Here is a 23,531-nt window from a genome sequence, read left to right as displayed (position 1 = left end):
TTTTACCCTATATAGTGAAGTCCACATATATACACATATACCACAGCTTCTCATAGCACACAGAAGACCATTCTAAATGTCTAATTGGAGCAAGTACTATAGCTATACTATCTATTTCATCCTGAAAAAATACATAAATATCAGTGTTAGTAAGTGTCTACCATCTACGCAGCTCTCCACTCTAGCAGATTTAAAATTACTTAGCTTTAGACAGCCACAGGTAAAAGTTGTAAATAATAACTGCTGTGTAAATGTACACATTCTTACCGATGAAGCGTCAAACCATACATAGAGGTCAGCTGTGTTTTTAGTTAATAAAGCTTTTGAAGTTTTGTTTGACTTCCATTATGTGCTAGCAAGAGTTTCAAACACTAAAGGAAAACTGCTAAAATAACCCCATTACAGATTATCACACACCTACTCATTTAATTAACAATACCATGCTTAAAATCACAGTATTCTAGCAAAAACAGATCTCCCATATTAAGCAGTGTTGGCAAATCTTGTTATGGGTATAGGAAGTCATTCCTGCATGGTACTGCAATTGATACCCACCAGTACAGCAGGAAGATTCCCTTCCTAGTGGTTGCCACTATGTGACCATCTACAGCTTTCTACCGCAGCTCACTGATGGGAATTATTCCTCAGTGGACTATGTATGCAAAAGCATCAAACAACTAGCTCTGATCTTTGTAGATACCATTGCTCCAGTCATTTTGTGACTTAAAAACATATATACAAGAGGAGTATACACGAATAGTCAACAGTTGCAGGGGGGAAGTCAGGCTGGCTTAAGCTCAGAATGAGCTCAGGCTTGCAAAATAGGTTAAAAATAATATTAAAAGGTTTCTTTGGCTATGTCTGAAGTAAGAGGAAGAACAAGCTAGTGGTAGGGTCCTCTGTGTGGGGAAGACGAAGAAATGCTGTTGGGTGACAGAGAAAAAGTGGAACTGCTCAACCCCTACTTTGTCTGTGTCTTCACCCAAAGGGAAAGCGATGCCCAACTGGTGATAACAGAATGACGTAAGAAGGGAACTGCAGCCCAAAATAAGAAAAGAGGTAGTAAGGGAACACCTAGCTACTTTAAATGAATTCAAATCTCCAGGGCCTGGGTTGAACGAGGCAACTGTTAGGCGGATTTGTAGTAAGTTGATTGACCGAACCCAAAGAGTACTCATTAATGGTTCCTTGTCATCCTGGAAAAAAGTGACAAGTGGGGAGCCACAGGGTTCTGTCCTGCCCGTTGTTGTTCAACATCTTTATAAATGACTTGGATGAAGGAAGAGATGACAACAAACTGGGAGGGGTAGCTAATGCCCCAGAAGACAGAAACAGAATTCAAAATGAACTAACAAAATGAATTTCAATGGGGACAAATGTAAGGTTCTGCACTTAGGCAACAAGAACTAGAAGCACAAAAATATAGGATGGGGGACCTCATTGTTCTGGATTATGTGAACTATTCTGTGCTGTTCCAAGTATAGAGGAGCCAGAGTAAACAAAGTAATGATCTTGTGCACCCCATTCTGATCCGATGATCATACAAATTTATGTAATCATTATGGCCCTACTTCCTAATTAACAGCAAAAATACATTGTGTGATTTATTTCCTTCTACCACAGTCAGCCAACAAAAACATCTGTTGGAGCAATATTATCTTTTAAAGAGTAAACAGCCAAACAAATGGGGAAATCTGTCAATTAGCTTTGCCATTTGGAATACTATCCTTATTAGCAACAATGACACTATTTATTGGCAAGATGAATGCAATAAAATCATAAATTTTAAAGATAAATATAATTTAGCCTCTGACTACTTCCATGTACTTGGTAATGTTAGCTCTAACATTGCCAGTAATTATCCTTCGTTCAGTGTCTATTCTGTATCTTGGGGCATTCCCAGAAACTCTGCATTGCGAAGACTAGATGTTGGATTGTGGTGGCATGGAGCAGGTGTGTTTTCTATCAGTTACATTTGGCAAGACTTACTTTTTCAAGACCTGACTTCCAAGCCTTTGTAACCTCAAGTTTTGATTACTGTAATGTTGTGCTCTTGACTTCAGAGATAGTTCTGAGGCTTCAAGCTTAGCACAGAAAAATGTAAATCCTAAAGCGAGGTACATGGCACAGTAAATATGTACCAACGTCTGGGGACAATTCACTGTGCACACTCTGACCTGTTCATTATACTTTACCTTAACCATTTCACCTGGCCAAAACCTCTGAGAGAAGGCAGGACAGAACAAAAACTTTTTTCACAACTTGCTATGTGTGTGTCATATTCTGAAATATGTGTTGATTCTTCAGCACTTATGCCCCCAAAGAATGTACAAGGGAAAGGGAAAGTGTTTAGAACAAACTTCCAGGACTGCTTTCTCTCTCACCCAACCCCCCACCCTAAAAAATCCTATAGCCAGTCACATGCAGGTAATCATCTTTTGTTAGTTTCCACTTCTTCCTCATCTGGATCAGTTTCAACTATGTGACAACAAAGAAATGAAACACCAAAATAGCAGCAGCTACATATCCTCCGCATGACAGTGTAATTTCTTTTGCCTTAAGGCAGTGTCTAGCACTGAAATCATAGTCTGTTTATTTCCAACTGGTGCTACGTTAATATCAAAAAGGCTTAACTCTTCCTGATATGCATCTGAAGATAGATTGATGAATTTGAACACTATGTTCATATTAAAATTAGCAGAAGCACTCACTATTGCCAGTCCATACAGAATACAGGTGTGAATAACTAATCATTTAAGTTCATATGAGCAATAAAGATGACCTAAAACAATTATTTCAGTTATGACTACATATATATATAAGTTCTTCAGACTTTTTCCTCTTTGAGGAACCACTGCATTTAAAAAAATACTTACACCTTTGCTGGCTATCCCAGGCCAATCTCACCATGGTTCTTCTTTGCCATACATTTTTATCCCTCATCGCTGCACATATCTATGGTGGCCCCTTTTTTGGTTAAAATTAAAATATAAGATATAAACACGAAGTAAGAGAGTTTGCATAGGTGTAGATAATGCGACTTGCAGCTGAGTAAAAGTGGTAACCTACCTCCCACAAAAACTAGCCACACACACAAATATATATGCGGATGCACAGATGCATACACAATTACACTCACCAGGGAGAATTCAGGAAGTTAATCTTTTTTGAAGGAGAGTAGGAGCAATAAAGAATACAATGTCTGATCAACTAATAGTGATGAGCAATAAAATGCCACTTCAAATTCAACTGAAGTTATTTATGTTATACTTTGGGCCCAAGTGGCTCAGAACACCAACGCTATATTAGATGTCAGGGCATGTTTGCATGGTGAGGTGCTGAGAGAAGAGACTCTCATCTTACTTTACTCATTATTGTGTATTAAAAAAACCCAAAAACTACTGATCTTTCCGAACACACACACATTCACTCAAAACTCCTAGAGTTTTTCCTAGAGAACAGTATTCCACCAAAATACTGTTGTGCTTATTAGAGGTTTTTGAGAAGCTAGTTCCATCAGTTACTGGAATGATGAAGGGGAAGAATTTGAGTGCCTCAGATGTTTTCTCACCATTCTCAAACCCACCCTTCAAGTTCATGTGGTTTCTAAGTCCTGGGTTGTCCCAACCTGCGGATAAAGGCTTAACTCCCAGCTGAACACCATAACAGATTACAGGATGGATTGATTGAAATCAGTTATTTAAATCAGCAAGAAAAATGTCAATTTAAATAAAGTTACCCACTGATGCTTCTTCATATGTATCTTAAACAGCAGTGCTCATCTGACTATTAAACTATGTTAATTTAAAGCTAAATAGAATTCTGCTTTCAATGTTGTCTCATTCTTGCATTATTCTGTCACACTGTACACATGCATTATTTCCTTTGTTACCTCTACAGCAGTGGGGGGGGGGACTGTTGCTCATAGCCTGGATCTTGCCCAACTTTTAGTAGCCCACCAGCAGCTTCTTACCTCGGGAGAGTACCTCTCTTCCCTCTGGAATGCTGCCATTCCTAGAACGTCTTTAAGACAGTGTTAGAAACTGAGAAATAAGAGCCAGGAGCTAAATGGTACCTTAAACCTAGGCTATGGGTGCAACAACGGAATGTCTAGGTGCACTTTTTTATAACAAGAATACAAAGCTGAAAATGAATGAACAGCAGCTAAAATATTGTGTTCATTTTTCACATGGTCTAGTCCCTCCCCTGTCCACCCCCTAATATTCTTAAGAGGGTCTCTTCTCCAGTCTTCAGAGAGTAGCTGAAAGTGAGGGGGCAGAAAAAGGTCCTCCTTTCCTTCCACTCTGCAGTTTTAATCTGAAATCTTAGGCACAGTACTGCGGCCACAGCTCAGAAACTGCTCGTGCTAATGAAATTCTCTGTCGCAAAATGCGCCTAGAAGAATGGGAGTTTCTGGTCTTAGAACCTCAGGAAAGCAAACATGAGCACGAAGACCTTCTTGCTATAGCAGAGGGAGAAGAGGCACTTTCCTAAGGCAAGCATAGCGTTCCTCCCTTTCATAGTAATTGTTTAGGAGAAAAGGTTCAACTCCTCCTAGCCCAAAACTGTGATGGGAAGAAAGGAAAAAAACCCCTCCCTAAAGCAGTGCTGGGATAGGAGAACAGCCTCTCCTATCCAGTGGCCCAGTGTCGCAATGCGAATGAAACACTTTGACACTCCTCTGCTGATCAGCAGACTATCAGGGGAATGTCTAAATATGTGTGTCTGCCTGACTGAATATGGGCTTGTGGGGTGTGAGGTTAAGTGAACAATTCTATATGTGAGTCCCATTGAGTTCAATGAAGATTTCTCCCAGGGAAGTAGGTATACAAATGCAGCCAAGAATGGGAACCAGCACAACAGACAATTTTCCAGCGTGTTGCTCCTTTCTACTTCACCCTGCCCTGGCTCAGTCCCACCCTCCCAAAGAGTAGCCTAGCCAATTGGTCAAAGCAGGCTTGCTACTTACTAGGAAAAATTTTCAGGTGCAGATGATATGTTCAGTAGGCACAGTGTTATCAATATTTGAAGAATTGCTTCTTCGCTTACATAGAAAGGTATCCTTAACTCAAATGGATCTGGCAGATGACACTCATTCAGTTTAGAGAATAGTTGTACAGCTAATATAGCCTCGTAAGCCCCTCTCCCATACAAATAATGGTTAACTTTCCTTGGGAGGGTTCTGATGTTTAATCTGCTCCATAAGCCTTTCAAAGGATTTTTCACTCATCTATCGTTTCATCTCCTGTCACACTTAACTTGTATCCCAAATTGCCAGCTTCTTTCATCCTACCTGCTCCTTCCACATTCACTACTTCTTCCGGTTTCGTTAGACTTCCTCTCCATTCCCAGTATCATTACTACTTTTGAGGCTACTGCTACTATAGTTGGTCTAACCAAAAAGTTCCTGCATGACCTGGGCTGCAGTGTTTATGCCCAAGGTTGAGAAACAATTGTGTAAGGCACCTGATGAGAAGCATCATATGCACCCAGGTGATTTGAAGCAGAAATTTCTTCCTGTGCCTTATTAAATAGGACTTAAATGGTGGTCATCAAACTCCTAAAAGATGAACATGGTGTTTCTAAAGCTTAAAACTCTTAACACTGGCATGCTGATGAGAAGAAAGTGGGATTTTGATAGAAAGGAATGACTTAATTGGGCACGTCAGACATTGTAGGTTAACCTACACTTGTTCTGTGAATTCAGCAATTGCCTATTGGTATGATGATCATTCCAAAAGGGTGTAGCTTGTTATGCTTACTAATTAGATAGATTTAAAGCATTTTAAAGACAGATGCTATAATGTGATTTATGGATTTGTTCTGTCACCTGGGAATGACCTCCTGAACTCTGCCTTACAAGTCTAGCACTGCTACTCATTTCAAGAGGTAATCTCCCTTTCAAGGGAAGCATTTGATACTTCTTCTTGAAGCAACATTAAAATGCTGCAAATGAATCGACACAAAATCAAAGGGAGTACTGCTAACAAGAACTTACATATGCAAATACAAGCTTTAAGGCTTGAAAGATTTTCACAGGGCAAATTATGAAGACTACAATGGACTGGAGCAATATAATTACAATGCAGGTTAAGAGACCGTGCAACAAACAGAAAGTTAGGCATGCCAAAACCCTACTGCAATTGGTAAACTTGCTTGTACAATTCATAATTAAGCACCGAGGTCCCAGTGACTGATATTTGTTTCATAGTACATCTGTATATCTGTTATCAACTATATGGCTGGAAGAATGATTAGAGATGTTGTTTTTTTTAATTGCTGCTTCTTCTAGGATTGACTCATTGATGAACTCTGCTGCTTTGGGTCACAGGACTAAGTCATTCATATCAAGACTTAGACACTAAGTAAATGCTCAGTTACGTCTATTGAAGATGACTTCTTCAAAGCTTCCTTCTGAGACTGACATGCACTGATTAGCAGAATTCAGCATCCACTAGCTTTTTGAACAATATCTACATTCATAAGAATGTTCCATGAAGAAACACTAGATGAATAACACTAATGAATCTTCTCACCTTAACATCAATATATCATGAAATAGGAAGTTATTGGCCAATTATGAGAGTAACAATAAAAACTGGTTCATGAAACGCTCAAACTATCCAGCAAAATCTTTGGCTGCATTCACGTGGCTGTTTATTCCATTTTCACAAGGTTTCCTTAACTGTTAATTTCCACATTACAGTTGAGATTTCGCACGGTGTAAAAGGCATTTCCAGAACTATCGTGGAATATAGCGCATTATTGGCAAGTGGATTTTTTTTCTGGAGGCAAATAACACAGATATGAGCTACAGAAGTGGCTTTTATATTGTGTGAAAGCTCAAATATAATACAGAACTTAACAGTTAAGGAAAAGTCATGAAAATGGAATAAACTGCCATGTTAATGCAGCTATAAAACAATCTGCGCAAAATATGAAGAACTGAGATCCTGTTTTCTATACACTTTAGTCAGCATTAATAGCTACATAAAACAGTTTCAAGAGATATCTATAGCAATGGCATTATAATTGTTAATTTAAAATATCAGCTCTTTATTTATTCAACATGTAAGGAGACAAAAAGAACCTTAACATCGTTCCCTTCTTCATTATGGAAGCCCTATTTTATTTATATGTATGGTTTACTATAACTTATGTTATAGGTTTTTGTTTATTTTGAGGCTGATGAATTTAAAAAAGGGCACTTTTTGCAGAATTTATTAGGGACATTCACCCAAGGAGGCAACATAGACTATTTCATAACTTGCTACCCTTTTCCAGTCAAGATAGCCTCACAGAAACAATATATTCAACCAAATTACTGCATTTCTCATGACAAAATGACACCTTGAAACAGCAGGTTGCATGAAAACTAGCGATCTTATCATCTAAACTGTTTTCACAAACATTAGAATGAGTTTATCCTACTTTCAGATATTAAATAACAATGACAAATTACAATATCTTTAAAAAGGTTGGAGGAATTTATTTCTGTGAATCCCCATACAAACTGATTCATATCCCCAGATTGGAACTTTGTTCCCTGCCTGCTTTCTCCCTACTGAAGTTCACAGATTTAAATGAAAATGTTTGTGCAGATTAGCAAAAATTGCAGCTTAATGAAGAAATAGGGTTAAAGAGGCCTTTGTGTGAGCAAATACAAAAGTGACAGTGCCCATAAATATACTGAGTCAGACCATTAGTCCATCTAGTTTAGTACTGTCTATTTTGACTTCGCAGCTGTTTTCCAGGGTTTGGGGCATAGGCCTCTACCTGGAGATGTCAGGGACTGAATCTGGAACCTTCTGCATTCAAAGCATATGCTCTACCATTGAGCTGTGTGCCTTCCTCAAGCTTTTGCTTAGCATGTCGTTTGAACCAGGACTTGCAGTTTGTCTCTGGTTACCCTACAGCTCCTGGTTAGTGAAATATACTTGGAGTCGAGAACATAACAGTTAGTGAGGAGAGAGCTTAACCTTGAGTCCTGATTCACACAACATGCTAAGCCAAACCCTAGCCTAGCTTAGCTTGGGACAAGAATAAACTGGACAGTGAAGAAGCAAACTGGCTGTGAGCACACATCTTCATCCAGTTTTCGTAACCTAGAGTTTGGCTTATCATATGTCAGGGCTGGAGTCAGATGCAGGTCAGCCGAAGAAGCAGAGCCAGTTGTCAGTGAAGTTAACTTTTTATTCAAAGCAATGAACATATAATCAGAAACACTCTCTGTAGGTATTGCCCTATGGAGCAGTTGCCAGGACTGCCTTCCACCCCCTCTAAGACTCTTCTGCTGGATATTTTCCAAGCAATCTCAAACTGTGTCTAGCCACCTCTTTTGTTCTGCCCAACGCACCACTCGGCCATGTCCTTGGAGACAAGGTGGGAGGGGAGCTTGTCACAGTAGGAGAGGCTTCTGGAGCCTCCTGCTTCAGCCTCTGAGTCTGAACTGCTTCCTGTCACAGGCTCTCCCTGCTCACTAAATCCTGTTGCCCCTTCAAACATCCCACAGGTCTCCCTCTGATCTCTCCTCAGTGTCCCACCAATCCCTGGGCTTTGAGCCTTTATCCTCTGGGGGTTTCCCGGCTGGTGTCTCCCACCACACCTCATCATCCAGCCAGTCCCTGACACCATGTCATGCAAATCAGCTCAAGATGTTGTTTCATTCAGGTTTTTACTGCCATGGCAGGAAAATGCTACAATTAAAAAAGCCAAGTGAACATTTGTTCTCTAAGTCAATTTTTTGCAAAATCTTATCCACAGACTCCTAGCAATATAAACATTGCAGTTAAGTACAAGTCATGAGTTATGGCTCCTAAAGGATGCACTGAGATTTTCTAAGGCAACTATATGAGCATTTTAGGATTAATGCATTTAGCCTATTCCATATTTCTTTCTTCATAATACTGTTAGGATGCAAGCCCAGCTAGGACAGGTTTGAGTGAATTTTTGCATTCCCTAGGATTAATATACATACTTATCTGTTAATTTAAAAAGCAGCTACACCCTATCTTATGGATTAGCTTCAACAGTACTACAATAACCCATTCTCTTCAGGCTGAAGCCCAAGTTGTATGCCTTCCTGCATCTCTTCTATTTGGCTGGGGTTGTCCACAGTTGATTGGAGAAGCTCTAGCACAGTTGAATGGGGGGAGGTGAGAATAACTTGTACCTGATTTAGGGCCACTGATTAAGACCCTGGTGCCAGATCCTATAATAACTTGCAATACCCCACTTGCTTGTATTACATCCATCAATCTCCTTTATTGGCATAGTAAGAGTATGTTGTATACATGGATTGAAACACAACACGGGTAACGAAACACAGTAGGAGGTACTTTTGGATAAAATTGTCCAGACATCCTAAGATATAAAGGTAGCTCTTAGGACCTATAGTGACATAATTACATGGTGTCACTCAAAAGACTTGCCACATTCTCCACAACGTCATTCCTACAATTATTCAACAGACAGGTCACCCTGGAAGAGTCAGGATGATAGTGTGACCCCTCCTTCAATAAGGGGGCCAAATATTTGTCATATCTTTTTATATATAGAATGGGCAATGAAATAAAATGTGTGTGGTGGATTCATTGTATCACATAAAATGGCCACAGGCGCATCTCATCATCATCTGTTTTGGAAAATATAAACTAGGATCCTAATCTATAAACTAGCCTTCCCCTTTCCAGGTGCTGCCCTAAACCTGTAGACTACAACTCCCATCATCCCTGATCATTGGTCTGCAACATCTTGAAGGTATGAAATTGTGGAAGGTTGGTATGCTTTTACGATTCACCTTTTTTAAAGAAAAGTTGTTTTTAATATTGTTTTTAATGCTGTAGTCTGCCTTTGGACCTTAGGGTGAAGGATGGGAAATAAATAACTAGATATCTATCTGGGCAAGCACATTTAGGGCACACATGACTACGCTGGGGGGGGGGGGTGGTGAAATGCCGTTATACAAGTGTAAATCCTTGCACTGATGGGATGGTTACTTAGCACAGCACTGGATACAAGCATAACCCAAAAGTGAAACCCACTTTGTATTCACCCTGGATGTGTAATGTATTTCCTGTATCTCTGATTCTCATCTAACATGTTTTGGTAGATACTTCTGAGTATGTCAATGCTCTGTGCCCAGCACCTGTTAGCCTGGTGCCCAGCCCAGCTGACATTCCAAGCGTGTCCCTTAAATCCACAGCTCCCCTGTGACTGTGTGAGCACAGACAGATGCAAGCACAACAACGAAAGCCAACACTGGTGCACACCAGCTATCATCATTAATAGGAGACAAAGTTAATTTCACAGTCTGGGAGGAGCAAGTGCTCCAGAGATCTGCTGATGCATTACTCTGCAATTGATCCATTGGTCTACTGCTAATACAGGTATGCACCTATATTTTGCCATCAGTTAGTGGTGGCAAAAGAGAAAGTACCTTTCCCAAGAAGCACTGTCCTTACCAGTAAACTAATAAACAGCTGTTTGCATCTTTAAGGTTAGGATCCTCCACCTTTGTTTTGCAGATGGAACTCTAGTGGCACCCTGCAGTTCTGCACTGAAGCCCAAGCACAGACCGTGCTTGGAATATCTATTCAGGATTGCACCCTGCCCTCTCATTTGCTGCCTGATTTCTTTTAACACATGTCTGGCAAAGCTTCAGCTCTTCGAACTGGCAGACTTTTGCTTAATTGCTGTGATGATCTGGAAAAAATAAAATGATCAAGGCAGCGAGAGAGCAAGCACCAGGTGTACAGCTAACTATGCAAGATAAAACAATTCCTTCCATGCAAACAGATTTCAGAGTTATACAAGCTTCCTTTTGCTGCTTAATTCCAACTGTAGTAGCTTGAAATATTTAGTTCTTCAAAAGTAATGAGCAACAGTCTGCGAGCAAATAGGTGTGTTTTATATCATGCTTGTTCTGGTTGAACAGTATGACCTTTCTGCTAAGAAATTACAATTAGAGATAAAATTTGTTGGACAAGGTGATGACTACAGAAACAAAAACTGAAGTTGATAAGCAGCAACCAGGCATTATTGCTGGGCTTGCTCAGCATTTTCTTAACTGTCTCCTGGAAACTCTCACGTGGATATATTTCCCCATCCAATTTAGAATACAAGACTTTGCATGGCATTAAATAAAATACTACTCCAAAGGATTTTTGATAAACATTTAACTGTTTAGCAATACTAAAACAGACAGTTAATTATAGAAAAACATGTCAGTGCACATATGGCAGCAGGATAAATTATGCACATCTGGATTACTTTTGGCACGAAATACAGTTAAGTGTCTACAGCCAAATTTAGCAATCTGTCACTAACAATATGTACATTTATTTTGAAGATGTTAAGGCCTCAAAGTAATTTTTTTTTAAAAAAAAAAAATCTTCATCAACTTTCCAGATCATCTTAAGAGAACAAACAGGTGACAAAACATATTGCTAAAATTGCCCATGGCTGTATAAACAGGAAGAATTTCAAATCTCTTGCAACAGACACAACAACATCCATAATTTAAAGGAATTCTATTCCCTCATTGATGTATGTTGAAATCTAGGATCAAAACATTTTACAACTAACAGGGGTAATCCGCACAGTAACTGGAAAGTCTGTTTGGTACTGAGCAATGGTATCTCTAGTAAAATATATCATCTGCCAACAATTATTATTATTATAGAGTAAAATACAACAGAATCACATGGTAAAAAGAGCATATTTGTTATTTTGCAGGGCAGAGCTGAACCGAAAACAAAACAAAATGATTTGTAAATTAAGCTGCTCTTTTTTGGGTACAGCAAAAATTTAAATCTGGGCAAATGTGGATTACCATGCAAGACTGCAGAAATAAGTCTTATTGAATTCAATGGGGCTTACTCGCAGCTAAGTAGGGTTAGGATTGCAATGTAATTATTTTATGTAGTTATTGTTTTTATATACGTACTGCTTTTCTGCCCAAACACATAAAATGGATTGCAATTTAAAATATCAACACAAACAAATGCTACAAAATATTCTCAGACTGACATCAAGAGCACCAGCTGCCCGGATTGGGCCTCCTTGTTTCTGCCTTGCTTCAGGACACAGAGATCTCCAATTGCTATTAAGGCAATAGTCTTATTCTTTTTTAAATTTCTATTCTGTCTAATTTCCTAGAGAAACTCAAAGTGGCTAACAAATCAAATAACAGAATATAAAACAGAAAAACGCTCACAATCTAAAAAGGTAAAGGTACCCCTGCCCGTACGGGCCAGTCTTGACAGACTCTAGGGTTGTGCGCTCATCTCACTTAAGAGGCCGGGAGCCAGCGCCGTCCACAGACACTTCTGGGTCACGTGGCCAGTGTAACATCGCTGCTCTGGCGAGCCTGCACCAGAGCAGCACATGGAAACGCCGTTTACCTTCCCGCTAGAAAGCGGTACCTATTTATCTACTTGCACTTTAAGGGTGCTTTCGAACTGCTAGGTGGGCAGGAGCTGGGACCGAAAGATGGGAGCTCACCCTGCCGTGGGGATTTGAACCGCCGACCATACGATCAGCAAGTCCTAGGCACTGTGGTTTTACCCACAGCACCACCTGCATCCCTCACAATCTAAAGCCAGTCACAAAATAAAAATATTAGCATAAAACAAAAAACAAAAGAATGGACAATTCCAAAGCAACCATTGAAGTATACACCAAACCAAGCCAATGACAAACTTTATCAGCTGAAGGTCTTTTAAAAAAGTAATATAAATAGGCTGCTAATATACATTTAGCCCAGGTTCTCCAGATGGCTTTAAAAACATGTTAAAAATGGAGAACAAGCCTGTGATTCTCTGTCCAACCTAAAAATGGTGTGGGTGCAAAGGATCTAATGTATGGTGTTTGAAGACAACAGTGCATTGCCCCTACTCTAAAACAGAGAATCATTACGTATAAAACATATCCAAGAGTTGGAAAGAATGTATGCTTTACTGAACCATTTAATTCCTTCAGGGAAACAGACCCACCCACCCTGCTTCTAAATGTAAATTCAAGTGTCTTTATAACAAATTCAAAGCCAGTAACCCAGCCAGCACTGTGCTTCAGCTACAAGCCATGACAAACAGCAAACCAGCATGATAAACAAAATAGCAGAACGAAACTTGTATGAAAATGGGGGTGAAAAAGGCAAAGCAAACAACCTGACATCACATCATCAAGGCAATCCTGACCCTCAGGAAACAAAAAAATCATTCCCAGCTCTGCAAGAAAGCAGCAACAAGGAAAAGCCCAAAAGACCACGTTGAAGGCTGGGAGTCTGCGGAGCACCCAAAATGATCCATGTTGCACTGAAGTGGTGGTAGAGGGGGATTATGGCACAATGTTGGAAATTCATGCCAAACACCAGCTTGGCCTTCCTGCTTGGCCCCTCAGGACTAGTCCAGTAAAATTGTCTAGCAACAGCAGCAGAGAACCCAACAACTATCCTGACAAAGTGCCTGTATCACAAATGCTACCTATTTTACACAGTAGCTATAATTTACTGCAGACATGTTGGTTACATTCTGAAGCAAGCTGTAATAACCCAAATTACATTTTTTTAAAAATTCCTTCCATATCGCTTTTGCAGTTTGGGCCCTTTCTTTCTCTCATTTATAACTGTATAAATGTTCAACCTTTCCTCCAAGGAGCTCAAAGCGGTATGCATGGTTATCTGTGTCCCTAACAGCCCTATGAGGTATGCTAGGTACAGAGTTGGTGACTGGACTAAGGTCACACAGTGAGCTTCATGGCTGACCAGGAATTTGAAGCCTGATCTCTCAGGTCCTCTCAGCAAACTTTTTCAGCAGGGGGCCGGTCCACTGTCCCTCAGACCTTGTGGAGGGCCGGACTATATTGGGGGGGCAATGAATGAATGCCTATGCCCCACAAATAACCCAGAGATGCATTTTAAATAAAAGCAAACATTCTGCTCATGTAAAAACACCAGGCAGGCCCCACAAATAACCCAGAGATGCATTTTAAATAAAAGGGCACATTCTACTCATGTAAAAACACGCTGATTCCCGGACCGTCTGCAGGCTGGATTTAGAAGGCGATTGGGCCAAATCTAGCCCTCAGGCCTTAGTTTGCCTATCCATGTCCTAGACAAACATCAACCACTACACCAAGCCACTACCTTCCAGACTATGCCATAAATATCTCTACAGATCTCTTAATACTTCTCATTAGTTCTTTGTAGTCCAAAAGCAATGAACACAGAGGCAGACTGAATTTGATATTATATATAATTTTTAATGATACTGAAGTAAATAATTTAATCCAAATCGGAATGCTTTGTAATACTTGTTTCCTTCATAAAGATTTTAATAAGTTCCCTACAACTGAACTTTTGTGGAAGCCTGAAACTAGACTGCAGACAGGTAAAAGTGTACAATGTAAGCTAATGTTATGATAAGCTATAGCAGCATAACCTTTGCTATGGGAATACAGCTAATAACTTGTAAGGGAATCCATGGATAACTTTTGTCAGCTACAGCTTGCATCAATCTTGTTAACACCCCTTTTATTATTTCAAAAGAATGTAATGCGATATTTCAAGTTTTGTTTTTATTACTATGTTCCTTTAGGTAATCCCCACAGTTCGTTCAGCCCATGCAACAAACTCACTCTCTGCTACAGCAAAACACATTTGTTGAAATTTGAAAGCAGTGCAAAGATCTAAAGGTCTACTGCTAGACGAATTTTCTTGCCAGGCACATGTACAAACATATCTTAGCAGACAGTTAAATTCTTCTAAGGTCAATCACTCAAAAATAATATAAATGGCTGCCTGCAAACAAATCTTCAGCAAACATTAGAAACCAATGCAGAGTTGAGGAAATGCATTCATATCTCATAAATATATCATGAAAAGTGTAAATTGCTTTCAAAAATTAAATATTAGAGCTTTGATTATAAATACACCGTGGATCTTAAGTGCCAATTTTATTTAAAATGTCAACAAATACTCAGTAACAGATAGGAAAATATTGAAACCCTCATTAACAAATGACAGCATTTTAGTAATAATTACTTTGTGTTATTAAAACTCCACAGTGCACCAACTGGAGCCAGATACAAAACAGTAGCTGTATGCAGGGTTGATGTGTATGTGACAGAACCAAATACTAACTGGTAGTTCAGGAGGCAGAGCCAACTACCTAATGCACCCCAGGAACTATGCCATTTCCATATACTGCTGCAAATCTACAGCTGAGTTCTAACAGACTAGAGACCCCAATAGTCTTCTTTTTTATGGTGAAGACTAGTTGTTAATTCCCATTTTCCACCTACTAAGAAACCTATGCATTTTGCCTAAAGACAAAGAAGGCCTGGTTAAGAGTCAGTTCTTGTGTGTTCAGAGATGGAGAGTCGGTCATTGTTATGATTCTCCTTCCTAGGAAACCTAGTTGCAGCCTTATTTGAATGTCAGCTATGTCCTCCCCCATTTCACCTTAAAACTAATACCATATGCAGACTCCATTGGTTTAATATCAGCTAAAATATTTATCCTCTCATTCTCCCCCCCCCCCAATTTCTCTGGGCCAGTTTCAATCAAAAAGTTGTGCTATTGGGAGTCAGCACAATGAGTGCCGCTAGCACAATGGGGTTCCCCCCCTCCTCCCCCCATTCTGACCTCCACAAATTGGCTCTGTGGGGTCAGAAGAACTCCAACAGCAGACAGGAGAAGGGAGATTGTTCCATCAGCACATGCATTCTACTTGCCTGACAGGGCAATAGTCTTAACACAATGTTGCTTTCCACCTTCTGTTTGCTATGTTTACTATGGAGAGTTCTGGAGAACTAAAAAGCTTGCACACTTTGGTTTTGCCCTAATATGGGACAGCACATCTTCCTTTACTTTACATAGCCATTTGATCAAACATACCATGAGTAACAAGATTCATGCCTGCTAGGTCTACCTCTCTAGCATACGTGTTCTTTGGACACTATGTAGAAGCATCCTATACATCCAACCATCAGAGGGGATTGGGAGTTGCAAAATTAGAAGGGAGACAGGGTCAGCCAATGTAATCCCCTACTACGCACTGGATCAACTGCACAGGAAAGTTTCAGTTACAGATAGGTAGCCGTGTTGGTCTGCCATAGTCAAAACAAAAAAAATTCCTTCCAGTAGCACCTTAAAGACCAACTAAGTTAGTTCTTGGTATGAGCTTTCGTGTGCATGCACACTTCTTCAGATACACTGGTGAGGTTGATGGACTTCCATTTCATGCGGCTCAATGTGGTGCCTTCCATAGTCCCAGTTACAGATAGGTAGCCGTGTTGGTCTGCCATAGTCAAAACAAAACAAAAATCCTTCCAGTAGCACCTTAAAGACCAACTAAGTTAGTTCTTGGTATGAGCTTTCTGGAGAAGTGTGCATGCACACGAAAGCTCATACCAAGAACTAACTTAGTTGGTCTTTAAGGTGCTACTGGAAGGATTTTTTTTTGTTTTGACAGGAAAATTTATAAGGGGAATGTCATAGCTCAGTAGCAGAGTACTGTACCTGCTCTGCATGGATAAGAACCCAGGTTCAATTCATAACATTTCCAGTTATGGCTGGGAGTGTCCTCTGTCAGAAAGCCTGGGGAGTGAGTCTCTGCCTGTCAGTGTAGACTGAGCTTGATGGATCAATGGCCCCGACTCAGTAGCAGCTTCCTGCACTCCCAATACCAATATGTAGCAAGTAATATATATTTTAATATGACACAACATTGTAGTAGCAAGGTAGAATTTTCTTGGCACTGCTGATAACTTAGCAAAACGTAACTTTTAAACTAATGTCTCATCTGATTACACTCAGGAACATTCTGTAATTTTAATCTGATAACGTGCCAGAAATATGCTCACAGTCTATATGTACACAGAAACGCACAGACACACACATACACAATTAAAACAAGAACAGCAATTAATTAGTAGCTTAAAACTTAAACATACTTTTTGTACTACTACATTTGAGCTATTTGTATAATTAGCTGTAATCCTTCTCATACCTTGTATGTTGTGTGCCTTACATTTGATATATCTAGGTATTGCCCACATAACTTTTTCTGATAGAAAATAAGTTTATTTTCTCCGGCCAGTGTCCCAATATAAATTATAGCAGGAAAGCAGACTTCTACAGTAAATCACATCTTATTTTGCAAGGCTTCAAGGTTTGAAGGACATCTCTGCTAAAGCTTTCAGTAACACGCAGCTTGCTCCCAGGGGCTTTAATTTGCTGCTATGGTGGTCTTCACATTGTCTTTTTAAAAGTAGTAACTATGATACATGCTGAACAAAACCTTCTATTATTTGAGGGAACCAGTGCTAACCTTACATCTTGTGTTGTACGAGATGTGTCTATGCCATTAATTGCTTTTTAAACACTCTTTTATGGAGCAATAAAACTGGTGAGCTGGTAGACATGTCTAATGACTTTAACACAAAAGAACAAAAAAAGCACAAGACAAAAAAAGCATATACAGTACATAAAACAGTATATAGATTCCAACTTGGAACACAAGTTCTGCCAGCTCCTCCTCCGAGCAGTTCTTTTTTACCCTAAGAGGCTTTTGAAATATCTCATGAAGACTTGGCATATAAATATTTCAGAAGAAGAGAGAGGTATTGTTATAACACAGTAGGCTCCTGAAGCGTAAAAAGTGGAGTTTTCCAAGGGAATAGGCTTATTTTTCTAAGGCCAAATGTACTGTTTACATTTAATTAGCAACAGAATTAGAAGGCACAGTCCTATAAACACTCAGAAGGAGTAACTTCTGAGTAGGAGAGTACAGGATGGCACCAATACCTCTGTTCCACTTGTGCAATGGAGTTTCTTTCTATTCACCTCTGCAGGCTATCACACACTCTCAAAATGTGCTCTGGAGGGTTGGGGAACCTTCTAAAGCAGATGGGGTGGCATGTTCAGAGCGAGGAGGGGAGAGGAGAGGATGAGTGGAACTCTGCTTGTGCAGAACTGGATACAACCCTAAGATTTCCATGAATGACTACAATGAGCCCACTATAGTCTTAAGGAAATGGGCCACAGTATCACTAATTTGAAAGTCAGATCTCCGATTGTGAACTAGTGTGGAAGTCAGACAGTTGTGAGACAAATGGTAGAAGGGCAGAGAACCTCAAGAAGATGAATCTGTTGCTTCGTGAAAAAAATTTTCTAGCTGAAAACAGCTGCCTAAGTAAAATTCAACGTGACTACAACACATTAAGGAACTCAGTATTAGTTCTCAGCCCCTCTGACCTCAGAAATCATCTGCCTAACCATTTCTATCTAGAAAATCTCATATGCGGGCCAATTTGCCTATAGCCAATTTCCAGACATCCTACCTATTTTTGGCAGGCGATTGCATGCAGATAATTCTTGTTATTCAGTAGTCCTCAAAATCCCCATTGGTCCGTCAATTCCCTGCCCAAAATTCAGCATCTAATGTGAAATATTTAAAAATACCTATAAATCTCATTAAACATCTCAGTTGCTCAAACATTACGCAGTCTTTAATAAGAATTAGATTAAAAAGGACACAACTTTTGTACAAGATAGTTGGACTATGGATGCAATTCTAAACACACTTACTAGCAAGTAAGCACCACTGAAGATACTGGCACTTAATTAAACCACAAGAGAGAGATAATGTAAAACTATTATATTAAGATATGCAAAGTGTATATATGCAAATACTTTGACCCTTTGTCTGTGAGGAGTGGGGAGAGAAAGTATTAAAATCTCAACTGGATATCATACTAAGAATTAAAATGACAAATAAAATCCTAATTTGGCATTACCGGAGTATATGGGGTAGTTTATGGAAAGAATTTAATCCCCTTTCCAGAGAAGCTAGGAACATAGACCTCCTGTTCTTACACCCAGTTCTGTGATGTCTGGCCAACATTGTAATTAAACTTTCATACTTTCACTGGATAGTTTCCAGTGACTTACAACAGCATGCAAATGGTGCAGGTGCCTATAGTAAGCTCCAAGAGAAGGGGTGTGGGTTGGAAGTAGTCTATATAGCCAGCTAAATGCTACCAGGTAGGAAATGTTCCATGAAGTACTACAAGTAAGAGCAGTGCAGGCAGCAACACAATGATTGGGTACACAAATAAATATTGCAAAAGACTACCGTGCATGATCCTTTGGTATTCCAAGTCATTGGTAGCATTCATGTTTCTGCAAAAGTATGGTATTTATGCTCTGGGGAGAGGGGCAGCTTTCCAACAACTTTTTTATGAAATTTTAAAGCCTTCAGTGATATTGTATTGCGAAAACCACAATCACAGAATCGAAAGAGGAATCAGTGCAGCAAACCCAGTGGCAAAGCATCCGCAAGAGAAGGAGTCCAGCCATCTCTTGAAGTTTTCCAGTGGGAGACCCCTCACTCCATTGAATGGTTCCGATGTAGAACCGTTCTTACCATTCAATCCAATGGTGCAAATATGTACGATCTGTTTGGTAAATCCAAGGAGACCAGTTTGCACATTTTTATGCGATTTAAATTTTAAGGATGGGGTGAAAGTTTGAAGCAGGGGTGTTCTAATCAGGTGGACATCCCTGCTCAAACGGTTGAAAAAACTGAGATGGGCGCAGCTCTTAATCTCCCTGCCATGTGCGTAGTATTTCAGCGTGCCTCAATGGCAAGGACTTCTTCATTGGTTTTCACAAGGCCTGCGAGTAGGAAAAGTGCTGCTGAAGACTGAAAGTTCACATTCCTTCCCACAGGGGATGTTTGGGGCAAGGGTCTTCTCTGTGGGGACTGAACTTTTACTTTTCCCAGCAGCCCTTCAAATTAACCCCTACGTAAACTGATAGAGAAGATGTCTTCCATCAGTTTGGATAGTGGATTTCCTGAAAAAACTGTCTCAAAGCTCCCCTGCACATAGAAAGAGGGGGTTTGTTCCTAGCACCCTTTCATCCACAAGCTTTATTCAGGTGGTCCATGGCACAATTCCCCATGAACAATTTGAAAATTGCCATGGGTCTTGGTGGACCACTTAATGTTTTTTCTACCCATTGTAGCAATTGCAGTCAGCTGTGCTAGATGCAATATGATTTTTAATTGCATTTATACAGACATGCCATGGACTACCTGAATGAAGCTCATGGATCCTAGTTTCAGAACCCTTATCTAAAGTATGCACAGAGCTGGTTTTGTGATCCAGTGGGCATAAGACTTAGTTATCTAAACTTGTAGGAGAATACAAAAACAAAGTGTGCCTTACTGTTTAAGAGCATCCATTTGTTTGGCTTCCTAACGCCTGAATGAACAATAACATAGCTTGGAAGACTGCACTTTCATTTTTGTAAATGACAGCTGGGCCAGAAATAATGTTTGCTACACATCAACGACTATCAGTGCAACAGCTTAAAAGTATATGCACACATCACTTCAGTTCTCTTAACACCCAAGTGTTCAACACTACTTCCAATGTAGTTTCAAGGCAAAAAATAAAATTTAATAAAAGTGGTCATAAAAGGCACACCATTATCAATATTCTTTTTAATATATGAAAGCATTGGTGCTTAAATTACTATTTTACCAACACAAAACCATCAACCATTAGCATGGAGGTTTATACTTGTTTATACATTTAAAGCAAAATGATTGAATAAAGCTAACATTCCAAACCTTTGGGAACTATGATGCCAACCACGTGCTTGTGCAAAAATTCCCAAACAATCATCACTTTTATAAGTATCAGAAATAAGAATTCTTTTGGACAGAAGAGTTTTAAACCTTGTACATGAACAGCAGATTTGCTTTGGTGTTCCCTGACCTGTCATGAAATAAACCAGGCTTACTACTCTGGTCTAACAAGTCTTTTTCACACTGTTCAATCACACTGCATCTCTTCTCCACAGATACTACTTCTCTCCCACTCTCTGTCTAGCCATCCTCCCATCAAAGCAAACAAAATGTTCACTGTAACCCTACATTATTGCTCATTAGATCATAGATTAGTGGAGTGGAACTGCCTGGAGTTCCCAAATGATAGTGACACTTAAAAAAACCCAAAAACCATCCATGCCAAATGAAGGAAAGAAAGACTGAGCATGGGGTCACCCAGATCAATGATCAAAAGAGACCAAAGGATAAAGAAAGTCCCCCCCCCCTAAAATATTCTGTGTCATAAATCAGAATACAATCACACAACCTTCCCCTCTTTTTATTCATTTTGATATGCAACCATTTGAAGTTTTTTCACCCTTTCAAAATGTGGAAAGTCAATTTCCTTTTTTTTAGCATTCTCAGTTTTCCATTTCTTTAAGGATTATTTATTATATCTGTCTATTGGCCTTTCTTCAGAAACCCAAGAACTGTGCCCATAGAATCTCAGTCTCTTTCAAGGTACTGGCTGAACTTGGATCTACTTACTGCCAACCATGGAACTACACCATGGAACACTTTAATGCCATTTCTTGGACCCAAATAATAATGCATAATTATTTAGTAATTAACATTTAGGTTTCATTCATTTCTCCATTCCAAGATACAGCTTCTTGGACCCAAATAATAATGCATAATTATTTAGTAATTAACATTTAGGTTTCATTCATTTCTCCATTCCAAGATACAGCTTCTTAAGTGAAGAGTACTATTATGCCATTGTATCATAGCTTTCTGAATGGCAGCCAAGGTAATGAAGACCAGCCAGCATTTTGAAACAATGTATGATTTCCAGTAACTAATGTCAGAGTTTTTCTTTAAAAAATCACTTTGCGGAGAAACATTTAAAGTGGCCTTATTTAACACCTATGCAAAGGGGGGAAATTAATCTAACATTCTGGAAGCAACTTCAAAAGTAACCACGAGAAATGGAATTGACAGCCAGCTCTACATTTGAAATGATTTTAATAATCTTTGATAGTAAGAGGTTGCCCCAAAGAAAACAGTAAGCAAGTTGTGTTTTTCTACATACTTGGCAGAACAGCTAAACCACAAACTAATTCTTATGTGCAATGGGGGCGAAGCTAATAGCAAACAGCATGCTATCTGACTGCCCTATAAAAGGTGTAGAAACATAGTCCAGAATCCATATTAGACAGACACATACTAGAGAAAACTATGCAGAACCGCAGATTAATTTCCTGCATTTGTTGTCTCAGCACTTTCCACTGCAAAAGACACAAGCTTCTACAGTAGTACCTTGGTTCTCGAACTTCAATCCATTCCGGAAGTCCGTTCAGCTCCCGAAACCATTCAAAAACCAAAGTGTGGCTGCAGGAGCTTCCTGCACTCAAGCGAAAGCTGCATTGAATATCTGACTTCCGAAAAACATTCACAAACCAGAACACTTTGTTCCGGGTTTCTGGCATTAGGGAGCTGATTTGTTCCAACAACTAAGCCGTTCGAGAACCAAGGTACCACTGTATTAAAAATGAAAGCAGCAGTTTTGTTTCTTTGGCAGTCAAATATGCTTCAGAACAAATCACAGAATGGTTCAGTTTCCATGTACAGTCTTTGTGTTCTGTTACAGTGGTACCTCAGGTTAAGTACTTAATTCGTTCTGGAGGTCTGTACTTAACCTGAAACTGTTCTTAACCTGAAGCACTACTTTAGCTAATGGGGCCTCCTGCTGCTGCTGTGCCACCGGAGCACAATTTCTGTTCTCATCCTGAAGCAAAGTTCTTAACCTGAAGCACTATTTCTGGGTTGGTTAGCGGAGTCTGTAACCTGAAGCGTACGTAACCTGAAGCGTATGTACCTTGAGGTACCACTGTATTATCCTTTAATACAAACACACACGTGTTCTTTGCAGATTTTCTACTACAGGCAACCCCCAATTTGCACAGGGGTTGTGTTCATGGGGCCCCCCCATGTGCGTTTGTGGAACGCGCATAAGCCTGCCCCATTACGCCCCCTGTTCTGCACTCTTCCAGGTCCAAAGTGTCCCATGCACAAAATGAACACACACAAAATGGTTGCCACCTGTATTCTTGCATTGGAATCTCACATTTATGTTCTTGAATGAGAAAATTGTTGTTGCTGTTTTACTATATTCATTATATTTACTATATTCAGCAAAAAGGAGCGGTCTGGCTCTGTTTTCACCAAGACCAAGAAGAGGATGGCTATGGTGTACATTTAGTATTTCCTACAGTATTTCTCATTGCTCACACTGACTGGAGAATTAAGAGTACCAGAACATGACTTGCCAACTAAAACTGCTGAAATGGTTATCACTTTATTTCTTTTAATTGCTCTGTTAATAACTGCTGATGACTGAACACCAAGAAGGTCACCTTAAATTTCCCTCTTCCAATGCCTTGCTCTTGGGAACATCAAATGTATTCCAGTCTTCATGCAATGCAACTTTGCAAAGCTAGTTTGGAACTTAGAGCTTTCTCCAGTATTTCAAAATATAGATATAGGACAGCGCTATACTGATTCAAATGGGTCTTCTTTAAGCACTGAATGTCTGGATCTAAGCTTGATATTTATGGGGAACTGGAAACCTGACAAATAACATATTTATCTAGCACAGTAACAGGTACAAGGCTTGAAGCCAGATACCAG

The 23,531-nt window shown here is 39.7% G+C and overlaps 1 protein-coding gene across 8 annotated transcripts in view; it reads right to left on the bottom strand.

The window, feature by feature from the left end:
- ARL15 (ARF like GTPase 15) overlaps window positions 1-23,531 on the bottom strand; it is a 191,549-nt gene that overhangs the window by 55,981 nt on the left and 112,037 nt on the right. The window contains exon 7 of one of the 8 annotated variants that reach the window (XM_077936387.1): window positions 18,346-18,442. The exons of the other annotated variants lie outside the window; for them this stretch is intronic. Coding sequence (XP_077792513.1) covers window positions 18,383-18,442 — 60 coding nt within the window. The 3' untranslated portion in view covers window positions 18,346-18,382. The remainder of the gene's footprint in view (window positions 1-18,345; window positions 18,443-23,531) is intronic. 8 annotated transcript variants of the gene reach the window in all.

This window comes from Podarcis muralis, chromosome 11, assembly GCF_964188315.1.
Source record: "Podarcis muralis chromosome 11, rPodMur119.hap1.1, whole genome shotgun sequence".
Taxonomy (NCBI): Eukaryota; Metazoa; Chordata; class Lepidosauria; order Squamata; family Lacertidae; genus Podarcis; species Podarcis muralis.
Note: the sequence above shows the minus strand (reverse complement) of the source record. Positions and strands in the feature narration are given on the sequence as shown.